Source organism: Bos grunniens, chromosome 18 (genome assembly GCF_055505025.1).
Source record: "Bos grunniens cultivar Pamir isolate PY7600 chromosome 18, Bosgru_T2T1.0, whole genome shotgun sequence".
NCBI classification, from domain to species: domain Eukaryota; kingdom Metazoa; phylum Chordata; class Mammalia; order Artiodactyla; family Bovidae; genus Bos; species Bos grunniens.
The window spans coordinates 49,442,266-49,463,060 of NC_141182.1; the positions used below are offsets into that span (position 1 = coordinate 49,442,266).

General features: G+C 42.3%; 1 protein-coding gene and 1 long non-coding RNA gene across 43 annotated transcripts in view; one reads left to right on the top strand and one right to left on the bottom strand.

The window, feature by feature from the left end:
* The window catches only part of LEUTX (leucine twenty homeobox), a 45,800-nt gene that overhangs the window by 10,213 nt on the left and 14,792 nt on the right, over window positions 1-20,795 (top strand). For 14 of the 42 annotated variants that reach the window (XR_015145968.1, XR_015145969.1, XR_015145967.1 and 11 more), the window contains exon 5: window positions 4,781-4,846. Coding sequence is in view for 16 of the 42 variants with exons in the window: in XM_086352509.1 (XP_086208635.1) it covers window positions 4,781-4,846 (66 nt within the window). In the remaining 26 variants the exon portion in view is untranslated. Of the gene's footprint in view, window positions 1-1,747; window positions 1,999-3,195; window positions 4,279-4,372; window positions 4,664-4,780; window positions 4,847-5,183; window positions 5,459-7,506; window positions 7,850-10,532; window positions 11,412-13,132; window positions 13,172-18,335; window positions 19,886-20,795 lie in introns of those variants that run through there. The other 28 variants (XR_015145985.1, XR_015145986.1, XR_015145990.1 and 25 more) reach the window with 21 other exon arrangements.
* Window positions 2,025-3,733, bottom strand: LOC147353840 (uncharacterized). Its single transcript, XR_015145993.1, has 2 exons — window positions 3,599-3,733; window positions 2,025-2,696 (listed from the first exon to the last, which is right to left on the bottom strand). It is a non-coding gene; the product is annotated as an uncharacterized LOC147353840 (long non-coding RNA).

Genomic DNA, 20,795 nt, shown 5'->3' on the forward strand with positions numbered 1-20,795 from the left:
TGGAATGAATGAAATGGAACTCGATTAAAACTAAGGTGGTTAACAAAAAAACAACTAAGGTGTAATCCAGTACTACAAAGGTTGGGTGGGCCAAAAGGACTCCTCTACTGTCCCGTCAGCTCTGTTTTCTCTAGTTCAGAAAAAATTTAAAAGTCAAAGATAATGAGAAATCTGACCTGCCATCATTTTGAGCATAGGTTAGGCAGAGTGATCCAAATGAAAATTGACAAAGAGTCAGAGTCTCTTCGCTGGGGACCCAAAGCCTTTTTACACAACAGTGAGTAAAAAGGGTCAGTGGTGGAAAGAGAAGTTTCCAGGTCTCTGTGATGTGTGAGCCCCACCAGCTGGGATACCAGAACCCAGTGGTGAAGTCCTGACATGAACTGTAATGAGACTGAGAACATGAAGGGCTGATGGGATTACAAAAGGTGGAACATTTAAACAGGCAGTAGGTAAAGAAGTTGTGTCCCCTTTGCCTGAATGCTTTATGGGAAAGGATATGACCTCAGGTCATGAAACACATACCCTGCTGCTGCTGCTGCTGCTAAGTCGCTTCAGTCATGTCCGACTCTGTGCGACCCCATGGACTGCAGCCTGCCAGGCTTCTCCGTCCATGGGATTCTCCAGGCAAGAACTCTGGAGTGGGTTGCTATTTCCTTCTCCAATGCATGAAAGTGGAAAGTGAAAGTGAAGTTGCTCAGTTGTGTCCGACTCTCAGCGACCCCACCTAGTGTTAAAGTAAAACTGGCAATCGAATCCTATTGGAGGCTACAGTTAAGAATGTAAGGTTTGGTTGAAATAGTGTGAAAGTTTGGAGATGAACAGTTACATTTCAACAGTCTTTATGTAAAGTGGTTTCGTTTCCTTTACCTGATTGTGTTATAGAGTGGACATTGTATCTGACTGGGAAATGGTACTCCTACCAAGTACCGTAAAACAGAGGGCACATACATTCGCCCTTCTACACTATTAGTTAAAAATGCTAAATAAGAATGAGAAACATTGCACGTCCCAGGGTGATTCATTGGAATAGAGAATTTCCGCTTGACAGGCAAGCTTGCTATTCCTTTAAAAAAATTTTTATTTGGCCACATTGGGTCATGTTGTGGCACAGGGGATATTTCGTGTGGTGCATGGACTCTAGTTTCAGCACTCTGGCTTAGTTGCTCCACAGCATGTGGGATCTTAGTTCCTCGACCACGTACTGCAGCTGTATCCCGTGCATTGCAAGGTGGAATCTTCACCACTGAACCACCAGGGAAGTCTCAAGCTTGCTATTCATATTAGCTGACTAATGGATACACTGGAAACTGTCCCTTTGACTAAAGGATTTGAAATAATCTTGGGACCCGAAATAGCCATGATATTTTGGATGATGTTTAAGAATTGCTCTAAGGGGAATGGCTGTACTTAGAAGAATGTGTAACAAAATGAAAATGGTTTATACAAGAACATGCTGCCTGGGGGATGCAAGGAGGAGGTATAATCAGGCAGCCTCTTTAACCCTGGGACTCACTTTGGAACCATGCGAGGACCCACTGAGTTAGGGACATCCCTGCATTTTGGTTTTACTGACTCATTGATGGTACCCAGAGAGAAGGCAATTGGCTTGGCTGTGTGGTCAGGTAGAGGGGCAATGGTTACCTGGCCTCTGAAAGGATACTGAGATGAGGCGTCATAGAAATCACTATGGGAATTTGAAGGGTGTATTAAAATAAGGCCCATCTATGCTCCCCAACTCTTACAGGTTTGCAAGATGTTTGGATTCAACGCGCCGATATCCGTGTGCTTGCTTCACCTCAGTCTGTGAAATGAGTGGGTCTGGAAGCACTGCTGTGCTGCAGAGATGGGCTGAACCTAGACCTGTTCGTCTTGCTCCATGTAAGACAAGCAAAGCCAACAAGAGCTGTCCATCTGCCAGCAAAGAGACTGAGACTGCAGGTGAAAATGTGGCCTTTCCCTGGGGGAAAAGCCCTGATCATAGCTGGAGCGCGAGAGGTGACTACACATGCTGGGAACAGGGATGGTTGCTAAGCAGAAAACCGTACTATAATTTATTATTATTTTTGATATTTACTTCCTTGACTGCACTGGGTCATAGTTGCAGCAACATGAGATCTTTGTCGAGGCGCATGGGCTTAATTGCCCCAAGGCATGTGGGATCTTAGTTCCTTGATCAGGGATTGAAACCACATCCCCTGCATTGCAAAGCGGGTTCTTTTTTTTGGCTGTGCTGGGTCTCGTTGCTTTGCGTAGGCTTTTCTCTAGTTGGGGCGAGTGGGAGCTGCTCTTTGTTGCAGTGCTTGGGTGTCTCATCGCGTTGGCTTTTCTGGTTGTGCAGCACAGGATCTAGACCCCCGGGCCTCCGTAGTTGAGGAGCATAGGCTCAGTGGTCGTGGCGCATGGGCTTAGTTGCTCCACAACGTGTGGGATCTTCCCGGACCAGGGATCAAACCCATGTCCCCTGCATTGCAAGGTGGACTCTCAGCCCCCGGACCACCAGGAAGTACAGGACTGAACTCTTAACCTGTGGGATCTGATGCTGTGTCCAGGTCCATCATGTCAGAACCGTGTTAAAATTGTAGAACTCCTAGCTGGTGTGTGAGAATTTCTTGGCATTGGGAAAACCCACACACATCTGGAGCCAGAAGTGAAGTATTGAAGTTTGAGCAAAAACAGGAGTTTTCTTTACATTCCTGTGTGTAGGAAACCCCAAAGAGTCAGAACCTCAGAACGAATAAATTTAGTAAAGTTGCAGGATACAAAATCTACAGATATTAGGCACATCTCTATACACAAACCACAGATTATCCGGAAAGAATTTTAGAGAGCACTCCCATTCCCAACAGCAACAGAAATAAAATTCTTAAGAATGTACTTAACCAAACAGGTGAAAAACTTGTACACTGAAATTTATAAAAATCAGGAAATAGATTAAAATTGAATAAGGCCCAGTTAAATGGAAAGATGACCAGTATTCATGGATTGGAAGAATTAATACTGTTTATACTTGAATTATAAATATAAACAAGAATTAACTTGTTTATACTTCCCAAAGTGATCCACTCTCCAGAAGTCACCTCATGAACATAAAAGTCACTTTTATGGCTCATCTCAGGAAATGCCAAAGGTTTTATGCCAAGATCTTCGTGCCAGGAACAGGAACAAAGACCTCATATGTATTTCTTATTATAGATAACAGTATCACAATTTAAGTGCTCAGGTGCTTGGAAAAGAGTACAGAAGTTCAGACAAATCAGAAAATTGCAGAACAGGAATTCTGGGCTATAAGCAGAAGTTTTGAAGGAGACTACAGAGGAGGTGAGCTACAATTTTGGATCTTCCCTGTACAATATGTCCGTCCCATCTTCCCCTTCAGAAACCAGCTGTTAATTGAGTTAGACTCACCCTACCTAAAGTTTGAGAGGCATGCTGAATTTGACCAGAACAAGAGTGAGCAAAAGCACATTGAAACGTCCGTGCATAATAGATGAAGAGAGGGAAAGACAGGGGAGAGTCAGAGTGGAGAGAGGGTCTCTTTCGGAATGTTGAGGATGGGGTGCGGGCAGGAGGGACTGAGACATGGAAAAGGACCCACCTGTTGGCCCAGTGGTTAAGACTTTGCCTTCCAGTGCAGGGGTGCAGGTTTGATCCCTGGTCAGAGACCTAAGATCCACATGCTTTTTGGCCAAAAAAACAAAACATAAAACAGAAGCAATACTGTAACAAACTCAGTACAGACTTTAAAATGGTCCCTATAAAAAAAAATCTTAAAAAAATAAAAGGAGAGAAATAGTAATAAAGGAGAGTATAAAAGATGGACGGAGAAGGCAATGGCACCCCACTCCAGTACTCTTGCCTAGAAAATCCCATGGATGGAGGAGCCTGGTAGGCTGCAGTCCATGGGGTTGCTAGAGTTGGACACGACTGAGCGACTTCACTTTCACTTTTCACTTTCATACATTGGAGAAGGAAATGGCAACCCACTCCAGTGTTCTTGCCTGGAGAATCCCAGGGACGGGGGAGCCTGGTGGCCTGCCGTCTATGGGGTCGCACAGAGTCGGACACAACTGAAGCAACTTAGCAGCAGCAGCAGCATAAAAGACGGAATAGAAACAGCTGGATTTATGGAGCAGTGATAGGAGATCAGTGGGAAGGGCCAGCACTGCCTCAGATTTGGATGTTTAAAGTGAAGCCAGTCCACCTGAACCCACTCAAGGTGAGGGCAGTGTCCTGAACGCGTGTGCAAGGCAGGCTGGGGAAGGAGGTCACTTGGAGGTGAGTGGTTAGAGGGATAAACTCATCACCCACCTGAATTCAACTTACTCTGGGTTATGGGGAGAGCCTGCGGTGCAGGGGTGTGGGGAACATGGTATTTTGCATAAAGATGAGGAGGAGGGCAGATTTAGAACTCAGCTCCAGATTCAGAGGGAAGAGGAAGAGAGAGGGGGAGATCTCACTCAAGAAAGCTACCAGGGAGGGAGACAGGGCTGTTTCAGGCTCCGGAAAGATTTTATACTTGTGTGGCTCTCTCTGACAGCGCTTTTTAAACTCGAATGTACCTTTCAGTTCCCTGGAGATCTGTTTAAACTGCTGATTTTGATTTCATGGGTATGGTGATTCTGTTGGCTGAGACTCTGCCTTTATAGTAACAAGCTCTGAGGTAACGCAGATGCTGCCGGTCCAGAGGCCACAGCTAGGCTCTGTGGTCCATTTTTATAGCAGTTACCACATTATCCTTGTATTTCTGTGACTTAAAAATGGTCCTTTTGTTTTTCAGACTCTGAGTTTCCTAAGGCCAGTGTTTTCTTTAAAGTTGAACCCAGGCGCCAAGCCACAATACAAGGTAGGTACTCTGCAGTCTTGCAAATGATTACGTTTAAAAATACGGTCATTTAAATTTGCATGTATGACTTGTCAGAATGCATACGTAGTCTTGTGTGTACAGAACTTTATGCAGCATACTTGTTACTGAACCAGACTTGGGTCTGCTTGCCCAGTGCGCAGGGAAGCCAATCTTTTGCCACTGTTTGTGGTGAAGGAAAATACAGGGTTTATTGCAAGGCTCTGCAACATGAGGCCATGCAAGGAGCATGGGCAGCGGGAAGCGTTTGTAAAGACGGCGTGAGGGAGAGGGTTGCAGGCATCAGCTCGTGGACATTCTTCTGATTGGTTGTTGACAGGGTGGTATTTCAGGAGTTAACCTCGTCAACCTTCTCATTCCGACTGGTCCGAAGTCTACGTGCTTATGGTCAGCATGCAGTTAACTACTTCCACCTGGTGGGGCTTTAGTATCTGCAAGACAGCTCACACACACGGCTCCAGATATAACCCGTGGCCCTTTAGGGGGAATGAGAGGCCCTTGATTTCCTTTTATGGGTAAACTGTTATTATTTCGTTGTCTGTTTTTGTTTCTGAATTCTCTCATTCTCTGATTAAATTTGCTCTTTGGAACTGAGGGAAGACTTAGGAGGCTAAAGCTTTTCTGCGAACAAGAGGCAAGGGACATGGAGGCAGGATCTGCCTCTAGGCGGCCGGGAAGGGGAGCCCTACAGGTTCCTGCTCAGTTTCATAATGATTGCCTTGTTCCTTGTCCCACCTCATGAACTTGGACACACAGCACCCCATCTTCAGTTCTGGGTATCTCCCACCTACGGGAGAGGCAGTGGGTGGTGGCTAGCCTTCTCCAGGTAGGATCACCTGAAGTGAATCTGCCACCTCTTTCATGAAATCTCATTACCCGTGTCGGCTTAAAATGTACAACATGAGAGTTGTGAGTTAAGTTCTTATTTAGGGCAAAATGAGGATCATAGCCTGGGAGACAGCACCTCAGACAGCTCTGAGAAACTGCTCCAAAGAGGTAGGGGATAAGGTCAGTATTTATGTGATTTTGATGAAGGGGGAATACATGTAGTTGGTCAAGCATGTGTTTTTTCTAGAAAGTTCCTACTAGTCTCACGAAGCTTTTGCTAGTCATGAGGAACAGTCGTCACCATGAAGGATTTTAGTGCTTTTCTGGATATGGGGAGACACAAGAATTGGGTTCATAAAGTCAGTTCCTGAAAATATCTAACTATCTGAAGGCCTATCCTGCCAGTTCTCCCCAGGAAGAGAGTGCCTCATTTCTTGCCTCCACCCTGGACTCCTTCCAGGGGCTGCTGAAGGTTAGCAGCGGCTGCAGCACAGGACACGATGAGAGGTAGATGGCAAGCGCCGATTTGTAGGTGACACCTGTCATTTGACTGCTTTCTGCTAAACATGGTCAAAATTGATTAATTTAATACATTACATTAGGAAATAAGACAAAGAATATTGCTAAATTGATCCAGGAGCCATCAGGTGGCCTGGGGAATCAAACAGTGCTGGGGAGGAGACAGAATGTGGTCTGAGGGAGGGAGCGGGATGAGATGTTAAAAAGGCAGACCTCAGATTGATTAATTGGCATGTGAGGAGCTCGGAAATTGCCAATCAATCCTAACAAAAAATAAGAAAGACGAACAGGTTGAAAAGCCAGCAACTCTTCCTGAATGTATGTAAGAGAGGGGAGGACGCAGGGCATACTGCAGCTCCCAAGACTGGAGAGACAGACAAGTATCAATCGGTGACGTCATTGCCTGCTGGAACAGAGACTAGGGGGAAGCATCACGGGGACCAGCGCTGGGGTAGGAAAACCTAAACTGTAGCCGACAAGTTGTCAGAGGCTAAGTGTGGACAGTCTGGGAGTTAACTCTCAGGAGGACACAGTTACAATGGGCACCTGTAATATTGTGGAATTTACCTGGAGGAGTTTGACCAGATTCCCACATTAAATGTGGAGGAAAAGGAAATCCCCTTTGCTTCCAGCTTGTGGAAAGGAAACCCACCCCCCCCCCTTTTTTTTTTTGGCATGCTGCACTGAGTTCTTCGACCAAGGATTGAACTCAGGCTATGACAGGAATCACTAGGTCACCAAGGAATTCCCAGAACCATTTTGAAGTATGCTAGAACGCTCTCTTCACAAGACCTGCCCTCAGGCAGCCGAGCTAACCAGAGCTTAAGCTGCTAGGGTTTTATCAGAGTATCACTAACCTGGAGGAAGGAAATATCTAAATTTAGCTGGCTCAAGCCTCATGGGAGAAGGGAAATGCCCACTCTGGCCATCTTGTGCACCCTAAGGGGGTGGAATCTGAGAAATATTTGTGAAGTTTAGAGTCACAGACTTACAGACCCAATCATAGGACTATAGAATACTTCTCCCTCCCCCACCTAACCACTACATGACTAAGGCATCTGTGGATGCAATTTTAAATGGGACTTTTTAAAAACTTTATCTTGTGATACTTGTTAGTGTAAAGAAATGCAACGGATTCCTGTATATTAATCATGTATCCTACAGTCTTGCCGAGTTCATCTGTTAGTTACAGCATTTTGTGGGTGGAGACTTCCGCAGATAGTGACAGCCTTACCTCTCTCCTTCCAAACTGAATACCTTTTATGTCTTTTTCTTGTGTGATTTGCTGTGGCTAGGACTTCCAGTACCATGCTAAACAGAAGTGAGAGTGGGCATCCTTGTCTTGTTCCTGAATTTACTGGAAAGACTTTCAACTTTTCATCATTGAGTGTCATGTTGGCTTTAGGTTTGTAATAAATATTCAATAGCTTTCATTATGTTGAGGTATGTTCCCTCTACGCCCACTTTTATGAGAGTTTTTGTCATGGATGGAGATTGAATTTTGTTACTTTTTTTTTTTCAGTCTATTGAGATGATCATGTGATTTTCTTTTTTTCTTTAAAATCTGGTGTATTACATTGATTTGTGTGTGTTGAACCATTCTTGTGACTCTGGAATAAATTTAGCTTGATCATGGTGTATAGTTCCTTTTTATGTATTGTTGACTTTGGTTTGCTTATACATTGCTGAAAATTTTTGCGTTTATATTCATCAAACATATTTCCCTGTAATGTCCTTTTTTGTTGTAGTGTTTCTGTCTGGCTTCTGTATCAGGATAATGGTGGCTTGTAGAATGAATTCGGGGGTGTTCCCTCCTCCTCAACTTTTTGAAATAGCTTTAGAAGGATCATTGTAAGTTTTTCTCTACATGTGTGGTAGAATTCCCCAGTGAAGCTCTCTCATCTTGGACTTTTGCTTGCTGGGATTCTTTTTAAAAATTAGATTCTATTTCACTTTAGTGATCTGTTCAAATTCTCTGTGCCTTCTTTATTTCAGTCTTGGTTAGATTGTAAGTATCTAGGAACTTGTCTGTTTCTTCTGTGTTGCCCAGTTGTAGGCATGTATCTTCACAGTATTCTCTTGTGACTATCTCTGTGGCATTAGTTGTTATTTCTCCTCTCATTTCTTGTTTATTTGTGTGTGTGTACATCCACCTGCTGGGTCCTCCCATTTTTGGTAAGCCTGGTTAAAGGTTTATCAGTTTTATTTATCTTTTCAAAAAAACTATCCCTTGGTTTCGTTGACATTTCTATTATTTTTATCTCCATTTAATTTACTCCCTGCCTTTTCCTTCCTTCCTTTTGCTGACTTTGGGCTTTGTATTTTCTTTTTCTAACTATTTTAGGTAATAGGTTAGGTTGATTTTTTTTTTCTTGTTTCTTGAGGAAGACCTATATCGCTCTGAACTTCCCTCTAAAGATTGCTTTTGCTGCATCCCATGGATTTTGAAAAATTGTGTTTTCATTTGTCTCGATGTATTTTTGATCTCCTTGTTAATCCATTGGTTTTGTTGTTGTTGTTTTTAAGCAGCATGGTATTTAGTCTCCACCTTCTTTTCCTGTTTTAATTTCTATAGTTGATTTCTAGTTTCATACTGCTGTGGTCAGAAAAATGCTTGCTATAAATCGTATCCTATTAAATTTGTTGCTTGAATTGATCTCTTACTGTATCGATCCCTATGCCTTAATAGTATAGCCTTTGTCTCAAGGCCTATTTTGTCTGAGTATGGCCAGCCTTGTTTTCTTGTCATTCCGTTTGCATGGAATATCTCTTCCCTTCTTCTCACTTTCAGTCTGTGTGTGTCTTCTGCCCTAAAGTGGTCTCTTGTAGGCAGCATGCTGAGAGTCTTTGATTTATATCCAATCAGCTATCCTATTTCTTTTTTTTATAGGAGCAGGTAGCCTATTGACATTTAAATTATTGATCAGTATGTGCTTGTTTCCGTTTCATTCCTTGACTGCCGGTTGTTTCTGTAGTTCTTTGTTCATTTCTTCTTTTTGTTTTTCCCATTGTGGTTTGATGATTTTCTTCTGCAGTGTGCTTGAATTCCTTTCTTTTTGTTTTCTGTCTATCTGTTGTAGGTTTTTGATTTGTAGTTACCATGGAGTTCATATATGTTGACCCATAATCATACCTCTGTATGTTAGTCACCTAGTCATATCTCTGACTCTTTGCAACCCCATGAACTGTAGCCTGCCAGGCTTCTCTGTCTATGGGGTTCTCCAGGCAAGAATACTGGAGCAGGTTGCCATGCCTTTCTCCAGGGGATCTTCCTAACCCAGGGATTGAATTCTGGTCTCCTGCACTGGCAGGTGGGTTCTTTACTGCCTGAGTCACCAGGGAAACCCCATAGTTATAACCTACCTGCTTTAAACAGATACTATTAAATTTCAAACACATTCTAAAAGGCCTACGTTTTTTCTCCTCTCCCTCACATTTTGTGTTTTTACATCATTTTTTATATCTTCATGATTATCCTTTTGCTATTTATTGTAGTTACAGTTGCTTTTACAATTTTTTGTTTGGTTTTTCAGTCCACACACTGGCTTAAGTTATCTTCAATCCTTACTATATATTTGCCTTTCTTGTTGGAATTTTTTTCTTTCCTGTTGATGCTTATTTCTCTGCATTTAGAGAAGACCCATCAACATTTTTTTTAGAATGGGTTTAGTATTGTTGGATTCTTTTAGTTTTTGCTTGTCTTAAAATTTCTTTCTGTCTCTTTCTGTTTGGAGTGATAATCTTGCTGGCTGGAGTATCCTAGGCTGTAGGTTCTTCTCTTTCAGCACTACCATGTCTCTTCTTTCTGGCTTGCACAGTTCCTGCAGAGGAAGCTGATAGCCCTGTGGGGATTCTCTTGTATGTGACTCTGTGTTTCTCATGCTGCCTTGGGAATCCTCTTGATCTTTAACTTTTACCAGTATGTAATGGTCGTGGTTGTCCCAGCTCTAATGCAAGGTTCTGGTGTGGAGTGGATAGAGCCCGGGCATTTGCCCAGCTGGGAGTGGGGCTCGTGGCACGGTGGTTGCTGGGGTCCCAGTGGCTGTGCTGTGCTGGAGGCCTGGGCTGCATCCGTGGTGCGGTTGGAGCACCAGCAGTGGCCACTGCTGCCCCACCTGGACCACCCGCAGGCCCTCAGGTTGCCCCTACATCTCTAGAGCAAGTCTTTTCTTAGGACTTGGCTGCCTAGATTCAGTCAAGTTGTGGCATGAGGTCAGTAAGCCAGGGTGTTCGCTCAGTTAGGATTGGGGAATGTGGCCACATAGGCAGAACACTCTCTGGCATAAATCACAGTAATATTTTTTTTTGATCTGTCTCCTAGAGAAATGGAAACAAAAATAAACAAATGGGACCTAATTAAACTTCAAAGCGTTTGCACAGCAAAGGAAACTAAACAAAAGGAAAAGACATCCTTGGGTTGGGAGAAAATATTTACAAGTGATGTACTGGATAAGGAGTTAACATTCAAAATATAGAAACAACTCCCAAAGCTTAATTTAAAAAATAACCCCATCAGAAAGAGCAGAAGGCCTGAAACAGACACTTCACCAAAGAAGACATACAGATGGCCCGCAGGTGCGTGAAAAGACGTCCAATGTCACAAATTATCAGGGAGACGCAAGGCAAAACCACCACAAGTTGGTGAGCTGGCTGTCATCTTTGGCTCAGCAGGTGTGGGGATGGCGGGACTATGAGTGGGTGATTGGACCCCGGAAGGTACCTGTAGAGACCCAGTACCTGAACGTTTGGGACAGTGAGCGATCACTGTGGCGCCCGGCCCCAAGGTCACTACCAACAGTGAGCTCCAGGTGGCGCCATTTGTATATAACATGAAAAACCCTGCTCGGTGATGGTGTGGTCCTCTCCATCTGCTGTGGGTGGGCAGCTCTCCTCTGCCCTCTGCACAGGCATGGCTGCTTCTCAGGCTCACAAACCAGAGGATAAACACAAGTGGACACAGCTGAAACTCAACCAACTGCTTTCCAGTGGGGATGCTCTATCCAAGTTCCCTGCCTGTTTCCAGCATTGTTGCTCAGGGCTGAAGACTCACTCACCCCTTACCCTTGCTGTCCGAACAGGATGAGGGCCAGATCCCGAGAGGCATTAGCCAGGCAAAGGATATTTTAGGCCAAAAGAATAAAATTTAAATGAAAATGGAGTTTCTCTTTGGAAATATTAAAGATAACTGACATGGAAAAAAGTAGAAAATCGGAATAGACCAATAACTGAATAAGTTATAAAGGAAGTAAAAAGATCTACGCTCTAAGAAAGGCATTAGACTTTAGATTTTAATTAGGTCTAAAGGCATTAGACATTAGATTTATTAACCAATTCATTGTGCATTCAAAGAAAGAATTCCTAGGTTATAGAAAGTGGTCCAGAGAATATGGACACTACTCAAATCATTTTAATTATTAGCATAATTCTCTTAACAAATCTAGAAAAACAAAATAGAATAAAATCCAGGTCAATGACATCCATAAATGGAAGGAAAATTTCCAGATAAAATACGAACAAATTGAGCTCAGCAATGTTTTGACAAGTACTCAAAATAACTTATAGGGTTGCTTTCAGAAATACAGAAATACCTCAGTGTTAGAAAGTTTGTCAGTGCATTCCAGCCTATTCACATGTTGAAGATGGAGTAACACTTTGATCATCTTGAGAGGTACAGAAATGTTGCAAATTAAAGGGAGAAGTCGGAAATTTAGTCATCTCCTCCCTTTACTGTTCTTCCAGCTGTAGGGACGGGAAGCTGGAGCACAAATTCATCATTTTTTAAAAGTTTGAGGAGAGAGGGCAGCTGAGGGTGTCTGAATCCTCAACTACCTTGACTGCAGATGGCAAAAACGGGAGAGCCAGAGAGATGGGAGAGCTGTGGGGAGAGAGGGTGAGGGACACTGAAAAAGTGATTGAGGCAGAGAGAGGGAAATGTAGAAATGGAGCAGAGACCAGGAGCAGAGGGAAGCACTGACACTCAGAGAGAGGGGATCCTCGAAGACATTTCCTCATCTGGAAACCATGATTCTGACGCTTGCCAGCCACGGAACTGAGGGCTGAGTCATGTAGTATCTACATGATTTCATCAATTCTGAGCTGCTCTGCTTTCAGCCTCTCTAGAAATTGTATTTATCCTATAACTGAGGGCATCTTACAGTTGCTCTGTGTTGAACAGCAATCACAATGCAATCATCCTTGCCTGGCTGTTGTTTCCAATAATGTGACTGGACCACTACAATCTCATAATATTTAAGCCCAAATATTTTAAAACCATTTGAAGAAGGAATTTGAATCCAGTTGTTGTCTGGAAACTCCTTCCATTGATTCATGGTGAAAGGAAGAAAGCTGAGCTCAGAGGCAAATCCATGGACAGTAGTTGAACATTCTAACAAATGTTCCATCAGTTATGCTCTTGATAGCACAAGGACAATATTTATGGGAAAGCAAAAAGGTTAAGAACTCTAAATCAGAAAATAAGTCAAAATGTTTGCAGTTTACTTTGAGTTGCACTGATGGGTGGATACATGTGTATAAAGCCAGTCCAGGAAAAAAATTCTAGTGGGACAACCTTAGACAGATGATTCCCCTCTCTGGGATTCAGTCTCCTCACATCTGTGAAACAGGAATAATAATAGTTAATACCTACCATTTGGAGTCATGAAGATTAAATGAATTAAAATGTATACAGCTCTTAGAGAAATGCCTGGCACATATTAAACGCCATGTAAACATTTTATATTACTTTTAGAAATACACAGTGTTCTGTACATTATTTTTATTCCAAATGATACAGACTGAGTTGAAGTTTTTTAAAGAACATGTTGCTTTTCACTTGACACCTTTCAGTATCTTAATTTTTTCGTGACTTTCATGTATTACTTTACTGAAAACAATTTTAATCATGGCTATTTCTATTTCTAGATAGCAGAAATATCTAATCATCTTGGGACAGACCTTCTGTCTTCCAGAAAAGCCTAGAACGACAGTTTAGTGACATCAGTGTATAGCAGGTATTCACGCCTGACTGCTAAGGTTGCGGGGGATTAGCATAAGGGACAGAGGTCTTCTGGGAGGAAAGGGATTAGCTCCCAGACTCCTTCACTTTGAGATACGGAAGTTTTAGAACATTTCTATTAAACTGGAATGGCCAGATTGTAGTCATCTGTCATGAAAAGGTCAAGGGATTTCTATAGGAAAACTCACCATAACGTGTACAGGTGTGTGTGTTTGGTAGTTAGACACAAGGTAGCTTGACTAGTTAGAGGATCTGTATTCCTCTGTGAGGGGTATAGCAAGTGGATTTCCATGTAAGGGGGAAGGTGATTATTATCTTAACCAATAGGACCACCACAATGAAGGACCACAGTCTGACTGGCATAAACAACAGAAGTTTACTTTTCTTGGTCCTGGAGGCCGTGAGTCCAAGGTCAGGGTGCTGGCGGGATTGGCCGCTGAGGGCTGTGATGGAGCTCCATGCCTCTCCTGCGAGCCCCCGGCTTCCAGGGCTCTGCAGGCAGTCTTCGGCGTTCCTTGGCTCGTTAAGTGCTGTCACCTCATCTCTGCCTTCATCTTCATGTGTCATTCTCCCTGTGTGCACATTTGTCTCCATGGCCAAATTTCCCTCTTTTTATAAGGCCCACCCCAGGCAGGCATATCCTCTGAGTCAGGAATACTTGGCACCGAGAAGACACCATCTGGGTATTTATGTTTATCTGGACTTGAGAGATAAGAAAAAGAAATCTCAAGTTTACTTTTAAAATTAGTTTTATTATGTACCTCTAGTACATTCTCAGTTTTGTTTTGTTTTGTTTTGTTTTTTAACTTTACAATATTGTATTGGTTTTGCCAAATACTGAAATGCATCTGCCAGAGGTATACATGTGTTCCCCATCCTGAACCCTCCTCCCTCCTCCCACAGGAGGTTCGTGCATCGAACCTGGACTGGCGACTCGTTTCATACATGATATTATACATGTTTCAATGTCATTCTCCCAAATCTTCCCACCCTCTCCCTCTCCCACAGAGTCCATAAGACTGTTCTATACATCAGTGTCTCTTTTGCTGTCTCGTACACAGGGTTATTGTTACCATCTTTCTAAATTCCATATATGTGCGTTAGTATACTGTATTGGTGTTTTTCTTTCTGGCTTACTTCACTCAGTATAATAGGCTCCAGTTTCATCCACCTCATTAGAACTGATTCAAATGTATTCTTTTTAATGGCTGAGTCACGCCAGTCAGAATGGCTGCAACCCAAAAGTCTACAAGCAATAAATGCTGGAGAGGGTGTGGAGAAAAGGGAACCCTCTTACACTGTTGGTGGGAATGCAAACTAGTACAGCCACTATGGAGAACAGTGTGGAGATTCCTTAAAAAACTGGAACTAGAACTGCCTTATGATCCAGCAATCCCACTGCTGGGCATACACACTGAGGAAACCAGAAGGGAAAGAGACACGTGTACCCCAATGTTCATCGCAGCACTGTTTATAATAGCCAGGACATGGAAGCAACCTAGATGTCCATCAGCAGATGAATGGATAAGAAAGCTACGGTACATTCTCAGTTTTTTAATTGAGGTATTGGGTTTACAGTATCACATAAGTTTCAGGTGTACAGTAGTGATTCATAATATTTAAAGGCTAACTCTAATTATAGTTATTATAAACAGTGGCTATATCTCCGTACTGTATAATATGTCCTTGTAGCTTATTTATTTTATACACAGTAGTTGTGCCTCTTAATCTTCTACTCCTTTCTTGGCCTTCCCCCTTCCCTGCCCCCACTGGTAACCAATATGTTCTTTTGGTAAGAACATAGAACAAAACTGGTAACCCCTTTATATTCTTTATATCTGTGAGTCTGTTTCTTTTTTGTTATATCCACTAGTTTGTTTTATCTTTTAGATTCCACCTATAAGGGATATCATACTAGATCTAAGAAAATATTGCTACAATCCCTGTCCAGGAATAAACGTTTTGCCCATGTTCTCTTCTAGGAATTTTATGGGGTCATGTCTTAGGTTTAGGTCTTTAAATCATTTTGAGTTTATTTTTGTATATGGTATGAGAGAGTGCTCAAATTTCATTGATTTACACGAAGCTGTCTAGCTTTCCCAACACTACTCGTTGAAGAGACTGTCTTTTTTCCCTTGTATATCCTAACCTCCTTTGTTGAAAATTGATTGACCATACAGGTGTGTGGGTTTATTTCTGGGCTGTCTATTCCGTTCCACTGATCTTTGTGCCATCACCACAGCATATAGGTCACTACAGTTTTGTAGTACAGTCTGAAATCTGGAAAAGGTTATGCCTCCTGCTTTCTTTTTCCTAAGGATTGCTTTGGCGACTCTGGGTCTTTTGTGTTTCTGTATAAATTTTAGGATTATTTGTTCTACTTCTGTGAAAAATATTGTAGGTATTTTGACAAGGGATTGCATTAAATCTGTATGTTGCTTTGGGTAGCATGGCTATGTTAACAATATTCGTCCAGTCTTTGAATCATCTTCAGTTTCCTTTATTAGTATTTTATAGTTTTCAGCATATAGGTTTTTTGCCTGCTTGGTTAAGTTTATTCCTAAGTATTTATTTTGTGTGATTTAACTTTTGTTTTTTACTTTCTCTTTCTGATATTTCATCGTTAGTGTAAAGAAATGCAACAGGTTTCTGAATATTAATCTTGTATCCTGCAATCTTGCTGACTTCATCTATTCTGATAGTTGGTGTGTGGATGCTCACTAAAGAGCATCATGTCATCTACAAATAGTGACAGTTTTACCCCTTCCCTTTCTATTTGGATACTCTTTTTTAAAAAAATTATTTTGTTGCCATGGCTAGGACTTCCCATACTATGTTAAATAGAAGTGGTGAGAGTGGGCATCCTTGTCTTGTTTCTGAATTTGATGGGAAGGCTTTTAGGTCTTCACCATTGAGTATTACATTGACTGTGGGTTTGTTGTAAATGGCTTTTACTCTGTTGAGATATGTACCCACTTTGGTGAGAATTTTCACCATGAATGGGTACTGAATTTTGTCAATGCTTTTTCTGCATCTTTGAGATGATCATGTGCTTTTTGTCTTTTCTTTTGTTGGTGTGTTGTATCACATTGATTTGCATATGTTGCAAATCTGGAATGAATCCAAGTTGATCATGGTATGTGATCCTTTTTATGTATTGTTGGATTTGGTTTGTTAATACTTTAAGGACATTTGCATCTATATTCATCAAAGATACTGGTCTGTAATTTCCTTTTTTTGTAGTGTCTTTGTCCAGTTTTGGTACCAGGGTGATTGTGGCTTCATATAATGAATTTGGGAATATTCCCTCCTCTTCAGTTTTTTGGAGTAGTTTGAAAAAAATAGCTATAACTTTTTCATTGTATGTTTGATAGAATTCCCCCAGTGAAGACATATGATCCTGGACTTTTGTTTGCTGGAATTTTTAAAAAATAGATTCTATTTAACTTCTAATGATTGGTCTGTTCAAATAACTTGGTGCTGCTTTACTCAGTTTTGGCTGGCTATGTTTTTTAGAAACTTGCCCAGTTCCATTTTTTTTGGCTGAGAATTGTACATAATATTCTCAGGATTTTCCCCCCCTGTGGCATCAGTTGTTATTTCTCCTCTTTCTTATTTTATTTGGGTTGTTTCTCTTTTCTTCTTGATGACCTAGCTAGAGGTTTGTTGATAGTTTTTCTTTTCAAAAAACCAGCTCTTGGTTTTATTGATTTTTTTTTATTGTTTTTAATCTTTATTTCCTCTCTGATCTTTATTTCCTTCCTTCTGCTGACTTTGGGTTTTGTTTGTTCTTCATCTTCTAGTTCTTTTAGGGGGCAGGTTAGGTTGTTTATTTGAGATTTTTCCTGTTTCTTGAGGAAATCCTGTATAGCTACGAACTTCTGTTTTAGAGGTGCTTTTGCTGCATCCCATAGACGACTCCTGCAATGCAGGAGACCCTGGTTTGATTCCTGGATTGGGAAGATTCCCTGGATAGGCATCCACTCCAATATTCTTGGGCTTCCCTGGTGACTTAGATGGCAAAGAATCTGGATTGCCTGCAATGCGGGAGACCTGGATTCAATTCCTGGGCTGGGAAGATCCTCTGGAGGGAGGCATGGCAACCCACTCCGGTATTTGCGGGGAGCGAGCTCCGCCCTTGGCAAAGGTCATGAGGAAGGAGGCTTGGCATACGCAAAGGCAGGATCAAGCCTCAGGAGTCTCCCTGGAAATTCTCGAGCATCTACCCCCAAAACCAGAGTCTGCCTACTTTCTGCTTTGTGCTTTCACCTACACCTCAGACTTTACAGGGGGCTGTCCCCCACTACCTCTCTCTGAAACAAGAGTTAGCTTACAGCTCCAGTTAATAATTCCTGGGTGTGACAGTGTTTCAACCTACAAACTCCTTTGGAAGTCCTCTAGCCTGCCTGAATAGGTTTTTCCAGCCACATGTGATTGCTCAGAGCCTCCCAACTGTGAGAGGCATGAGATGTTCTAAACTGTCTAAATACAGATTCCTTTGAGCAGTTAAAAGATTGATTAGAAATTGTATTGGTGAAGGGATTTTCACTTGTTGGGCCAATGTTTGCTGCTAAGTCTCCATATCCCTTACCTGCTGTGTCCCTGGCAGTGTATTGATTAATATAATTGGTGTAAATAGTAGCTTTAATGTTTGTAACCTGGGACCCTTGAGTTAATTCTTTTTCTTGTTATAGCGCACCACACCTTTGCTTTGTAGGAATGCAACTTTATCTAATGCTTTTGGAGGGTGGCGCTTGACTTATCACCTTTAGAGAAAAATAAGTTTTCTGAAGAAAGGGTCTTAAAATGTTAACAGGCCTCCGGGCCAGAAGATGATGCAAATCACCTAAACTTTTGCGTATGATAAGTTTGCAGGAAGAAAGCCTGGCTTGCTGCATGACTCTACCCCTTCCCCCATTATCCTCTATGCATAACTTAAGGTATAAAAACTACTTTGGAAAATAAAGTGTGGGCCTTGTTCACCAAAACTTGGTCTCACCATGTCGTTCTTTCTCTTACCTTCTGGCTGAATTATTCAGCCTCTTTTCTCCACTGAATTTCCTCAATGAGCTATCCTTATTCCATTACTCTTTATATCCTTAATTAAAGTTTAATTAAGCAGTTGTTTCCTGATCCTCGACGATGCCGTCCCTGCTTCGAATTCCCTGGATCCACCGGGGCTGGACCCCGGCAGGTATTCTTGCCTGGAGAATCCCCATGGACAGAGGAGCCTGGCGGGCTACAGTGCATGGGGTTGCACGGAGTCGGACGCGAGCGATTGCACGGAGTCGGACGCGAGCGATTGCACAGAGCGACTAAGCATAGCACACGGACTTTAGTGAAGTTGTGTTTTCATTGTTGTTTCGAGGTATTTTATGATTTCCTTAATTTTATCATTGACCCATTGGTTTTTTAGTAGCATATTATTTAGTCTCCATGTGTTTGTTTTTTCTCCCATTTTTCTTAAATTAAAAAAGAATTTTTTTATAAAGTGTTTCGCATTTCTGCCTGTGCTGGGTTTTTGTTGCTGCAGGGGCTCTTCCCTAGTTGCAGCAAGTGGGGGCTACTCTGGTTGCAGCATGCGGGGCTCCTCTGGTTGCTATGTGCAAGTCTCTCTCGTGGCAGAGCGTAGGCTCTAGGGTACTCAGGCTTCAGTGGTTTTGGCTCCCAGCTCTAGAGCACAGGCTTACAGGTTGTGGTGCTTGAGCTTAGTTGCCCCTCAGCATGTGGGATCTTCCTGGACCAGGGGTGGAACCCGCGTCTCCTTCCTTGGCAGGTGGATTCTTTACCACTGGGCCAACAGGAAAGCCCTTTCCCATTTTTCTTTCTGTGGTTAATTTCTGGCTTCAGACTCTTGTGATCAGAAAAGATGCTTGAAATAATGTCTATCCTCTTAAATCTGAGGTTTGGTTTGTGACCCTTTTTATACTCCTGTCTTCCACATTTAGTGACTTTGTTCTGTTTTACATCTTCATGCTTATACTTTTGCTGTTAATTGTAGGTATAATCATTTTTATAATTTAAAATTATTTTTAAAAATCTATATCCTGGCTTATTTAAGTGATCATCAATTCTTCTATATATTTGCCTTTCCTATTGTAATTTTTTCTTTCCTGTAGATCATTACTTCTTTTCTATTTAGAGAAGTACTTTCAATATTTCTTTTAGGGTAGATTTGGTGTTGCTGAATTCTTTTGGTTTTTACTTGTCTGAGAAATTCTTTACCTCTCCTTCTATTCTAAATAATAATGTTGCTGGGTAAAATATCCTAGGTTGCAGGTTTCTCCCTTCCGGACTTTGAATATATCATACCACTTCCTTCCAGCCTGCAAAGTTTCTACAAAGAAATCAACTGACAGCCTTAAAGGGCTTGCCTTGTAACTGACTGTTTTTCTCTTGCTGCCGTTAGAATCCTCTCTTTAACTTTTGCCATTTTAATTATATGTCTTGGTGTGGGTTCATCTACTTTGGAACCCTTTGTGCTTCCTGTACCGGAGTATCTGTTTCCTTTTTCGGAATGTTTGGGAAGTTAGATGTGATTTCTCCCAGGAAACATTTTCTATTCCCTTTTGTCTTTTCTTTCTGGAACCCCTATTATGTGTAGATCGGCACACTTTATATTATCCCATGGATCTTGTTTTTTTCATTTGTCTTTGTCTGCTGTTCTGATTGTGTGATTTCCATTATTTTATCATCCGGATCACTTATTTGTTTTGTATCATTTAGTCTCCTATTCATTGCTTCTAGATTGATTTTTACCTTGGCAGTTGACTTGTCTAATTTTGATTGGTTCATCTTTATACTTGGTACTTCCTTGTTAAAGTGATCTGCACTTCTATGATAATCTTTCTGAATTCCTGTAGCATTTTTATTACCTCATTTTTGAGCTCAAGGTCTAGTAGACTGGTGAGATCTCTTTCATTACTCTTTCAGAAGATTTCTCTTGTTCTTTTAAGGGTAGTTTCTATGAGTTTTCATTTTACTTTCTCTGTCTCTATAAATTTAGGAGAAATAGTTATCTCCTGTGGTCTCGAAGGGGTATTGTAATGTGGTGGCATGCCTGGGTAGACTGTGTGAATCCAGTGTTTTGGGTGCAAGGGCTGCTTTTGGTATGGACGCCAGCACCATCTTTCCCCGGAGTGTGGTGGCTGTCTTTCCCTTGTTTGGGGCATTTCTGGCATTCTGGTGTCCAGAACCTGTGCTGGATGCTGGGCAGGGCCTCCTGTTTGCTGTGTGGCTGTCACTGCCTTGTCGGGGGCAGGACCTGCTCCCCAGTTGTTGGATAGAAGCCCTGAGGGTTAGGTTCTATCAGGCTCTGTTGCCCTTGAGTGCATGCCCTGCCCCAAAGGAGGTGACTGACTGCTACCGCAAGGGAGTCCCGCGTGGACCTGCACATCACGTGTGCTGCTGTCTCTGGTGCTGCTCAGAAGCCGCCCCAGTTCATGTACCTTTCTCTGCTGTGTTCATCCCAGACCTAGCGCTAGGCTGTGGTGGGGGCCGGGCTGTGGTGAGGATCTGGCTGGGGTTTAGAGCCGAGGCACTGTGGCGGCAGGAATCAAGGTGGCTGTG